The 3534-nt window shown below is 29.5% G+C and overlaps 1 protein-coding gene across 1 annotated transcript; it reads left to right on the plus strand.

Moving 5' to 3' along the window:
* LOC133682255 (uncharacterized) lies at positions 1-1146 on the plus strand. The gene has a single exon (XM_062105540.1). It carries the CDS (start codon positions 249-251, stop codon positions 1008-1010), a length of 762 nt encoding a protein of 253 aa, XP_061961524.1. The 5' UTR covers positions 1-248; the 3' UTR covers positions 1011-1146.
* Positions 1147-3534: the final 2388 nt, after the last annotated feature.

The raw sequence follows: 3534 nt of genomic DNA on the forward strand, positions 1-3534 counted from the left end.
TGGCGGTCGGTTAAGTTCGTCATGGAGAAAAGAGACAGAAATCGTAGGCTTGATCAATACTTGACGCCTCTTCCACGACGAAATCAAGAACATCAATTTGATGTGGTTTTTAACGCCTCTTCCACGCCTCTGCCCTCAGCCTTCTTGCACTTCACGTGCCTTTTAAATAAAGACAATTTCTCGTTTGCATAATTATTATATAAATTATCACATCAAGCTGGTACCAGATACAATTATATTCTTCATCAATGAATAACCCATCGAGAATCACCGGTTCTTCAGGAATCCTGCAATCTCAACCTCCAAGTGATTCCATCTCTGTTGAAACAGTAGAGCACTTGGTCCAAAATCTGATCAAAAGCCGGCACAGAAGGCAAAAATGGATGCACCTCTGCAATCCTAAACTAGTACTAGACCTGAATAGAGAACCATGGAGAAACCACTTAATCAAGTTCCTGGAATCAACCCCAGTTCATGTTTTTACAATCTCACTGCTTCTCCTTGACGTCATCTTAACTGTCCTTGAACTTTCATCTTCTTTACAATCATGCACCCCGGAAGAAGACCATTATAAGAAAAACAAAGTTTGGTACCATCTGGCAGGGATCTGTATACTGAGCCTCCTTTCTGCCAAGTCAGTTGCTCTAGTTGTGGGGTTTGGCAGCTCCTTCTTCAAGCGGCCAGGTTATGTTGTCGATGGCGCAGTTGTTATAGGAGCATTATTCTTGGAAACGTTTTTGGGGACGAAGGGTGGAGGATTGCTTGTAGTCGTGAGTTTATGGCGAGTTGTGAGGCTGGTGGAGAGCGCGTTTGAGTTGAGTGATGAAGCCATTGAAGCACAGATTGAAGGAATATTAAGCCAGTTTGAAGCACTTAGCAATGAGAATTCAAGGCTGTCGCAGACAATCGCAGAGAAAGATAGTATGATTGAGAAGCTCCAAGAGATAATAGAGAAGCTAGAAAAAGAATTGGATCAGTATAGATCGACACGCTTGTGTTGTGACCACTGATCAATTAATATATCCCATCTTCTTCAAAGAAATGAAAAATTCCCGAACCTATATTTATGTGGATAATTAATTTGTTGTACTCTTTCTAATTATTAATGCTTCTTTGCATATGATATTATTTCGTTTTATCTCTGTACATTATTTTTGGTGTCGATTCAATAACTGTTCCGTTTTTGTCCTCTCTATGTTCACTTTCAAACTAGCTGCTGCTGCTGCTGCTATTATTATTATTATTGCTGCTGCACTTTCAAACTAGCTGCTGCTGCTGCGGCCGCCGCCGCCATTGTTTCTTCCCACTCCCACCAATTCCATTAAAGGCTTATTCAGCTAAGATATCTTGAGTCTGTTGAGCCATCACTTACCAATTATCTATTATTTTCCTCTAACTTTGTTTGATTTCATTTTAAAGAAGGTAAAGATTTGATGCTGTAAGTCTCAACTCAAGAAACCTCCTTATAGATCATAAATACTTCTTGTATTTGAGCTAATGTAATCTTCTTTACTCGTTTACCATTTTCTTTTCAGCTCTAATGATACACTGTTCTTCGTTTTCATCCATGTCCAGATCCATATAACTGATCTTCCCACATAATATTTTATTGGTCGCTCCTTGTTTTCTGAACTCTCCTCAAATCTTCGTGGTAAAGTCTTGAGACTATCACTATCACTAAAAAACAATGGCTTTGTTCATGTTTATCCCATCCCAAACCAATTGTTTCCTCAAGCCCGCCTTCCTCCCATTGAGTGCTCCTTCTGAGATACATACAAGTCCCTCTCTGACTTGTAAAAAGCCCAGAAACAAGCGTCATATCTTGTTCAGCTCCAATTGTTAGAATGTCCAATATATATATATATATATATATATATATATATATATATATATATATATATATATATATATTGTTGATATTGTTATTTATGCTATTACATAATACTAAAAGTAAAGTGATAGGAGTTCCTCTTAATATTTATCTATAGAAACGAATTATTATGGATTACAACAGTATAATAATAGAATTATTCTTAACAAAAAAAACTTAATAAACATGCAATTGAGAATAAAATTATCTTTTTTATAAGATATATTTGATATTAAAAGAATAATTAGAGACAAAATAATTCATTTAATATTTTTTTGAACTACATTATAGATATTTATTTGCCATTTAAATAATAAAATTTTAACTTTTGGGTTGGAGGTTTCTTTTATCTTTTTTTTTTTAAAAAAAAAAACATTTGAAATACAATCATGCTATAAGGGGGGAAATATAGATGTGTTGAGGAGCTTCACCATTTTTTTTTATTGAAATATTTCAAATATAAAATTACTTTTAAATTTTAACAAAAACAAGGCTGGATGTAAATGTATTTTCATCGTTTTTAAATGGTTGTAAGGCTCAATCACTTAAGTCTAATAATATTTGACCACCATACCAAATTCAAGGCGAGAGAGTATGGCAAACCAAACCTATATATCTAAACTTTAGGTTACCCAAATTCACAGTATAATGAATCTAACATTTCTAATTGCTGATAAAATAATCATTTATATTGTTTATTAATTGGCTCCCGGCAACAACACGCAGGCCATATATAATTACTAAAAGAAAATGCCAGGTACTAACTCAGTCAATATTAACACATGATATTGTGTATATAGTTTAATAACACTTTATACGGTCATTCATAAAAATAGGAGTACGTGTCTTCAAGATATAAACTATAAAATAATTTTTATTTATTATAATAGAATAACTTATCTTATTATTTTGTAAACTAAGTTACAAATCTTGTAATTACACTAATTTCATAAAAAATAAAATTTCAAACTTTCTTGTATTTATTTATTTTTAGAAAAATTAATCAATAAAAAACACTTTTAAAATTAAAAAAACTTGACTTAATTTCTAAATTTTTTTTCTTTTACTTTGGATGGAAAATATTTTCCAAAAATTATAGAAATTTCATAAATATTGATTTTATCAAATTTGATCATTAATTTTTTTATTGCTATATATTTTGTTTTGAATATTTTTTTTTCAATTCCATCCCTTATAATTTGACTTAATTTAATTTTTATATAGCTTTGGTATTTATTTATTTTCTTATCATATTTTTAATTGAAAATTTTCATCTATCTTCATATTCTTTTTATTGTTATTTATTTTTATTTGAAATAATTTATGAAATTGTATTTTTTTTTAATTTTATTATCTTTTAATTTTATTATCTGATTTTTATTTTTATTATTTTAATTGTTATTTATTTTATTTAAAATAATTTATAAAATTAGAATTTTTTTAATTTAATTCTCTAACTTTTTTATTTACAAGATTTTGTCAGTATTCTTTTGATAAACTTAAAAAAATATATTAATAAATTATTTTTCATCTTATTATATAGTCAAATACTAAAAAAATATTTTTTAAGATATTAATAAATATAAAAAAATAATTTATTTTTCAAAAATCCACTTACAAAAAAAGTTATTTTCAAGTAGACAAACAAACGGGCCTAAATTAAA

The sequence above is a fragment of the Populus nigra genome, chromosome 2 (assembly GCF_951802175.1).
Source record: "Populus nigra chromosome 2, ddPopNigr1.1, whole genome shotgun sequence".
Taxonomy (NCBI): domain Eukaryota; kingdom Viridiplantae; phylum Streptophyta; class Magnoliopsida; order Malpighiales; family Salicaceae; genus Populus; species Populus nigra.

Excerpts from the sequence above, each read along its gene's own strand:
- LOC133682255 (XM_062105540.1), top strand. The coding sequence starts at position 249 with ATGAATAACCCATCGAGAATCACCGGTTCTTCAGGAATCCTGCAATCT.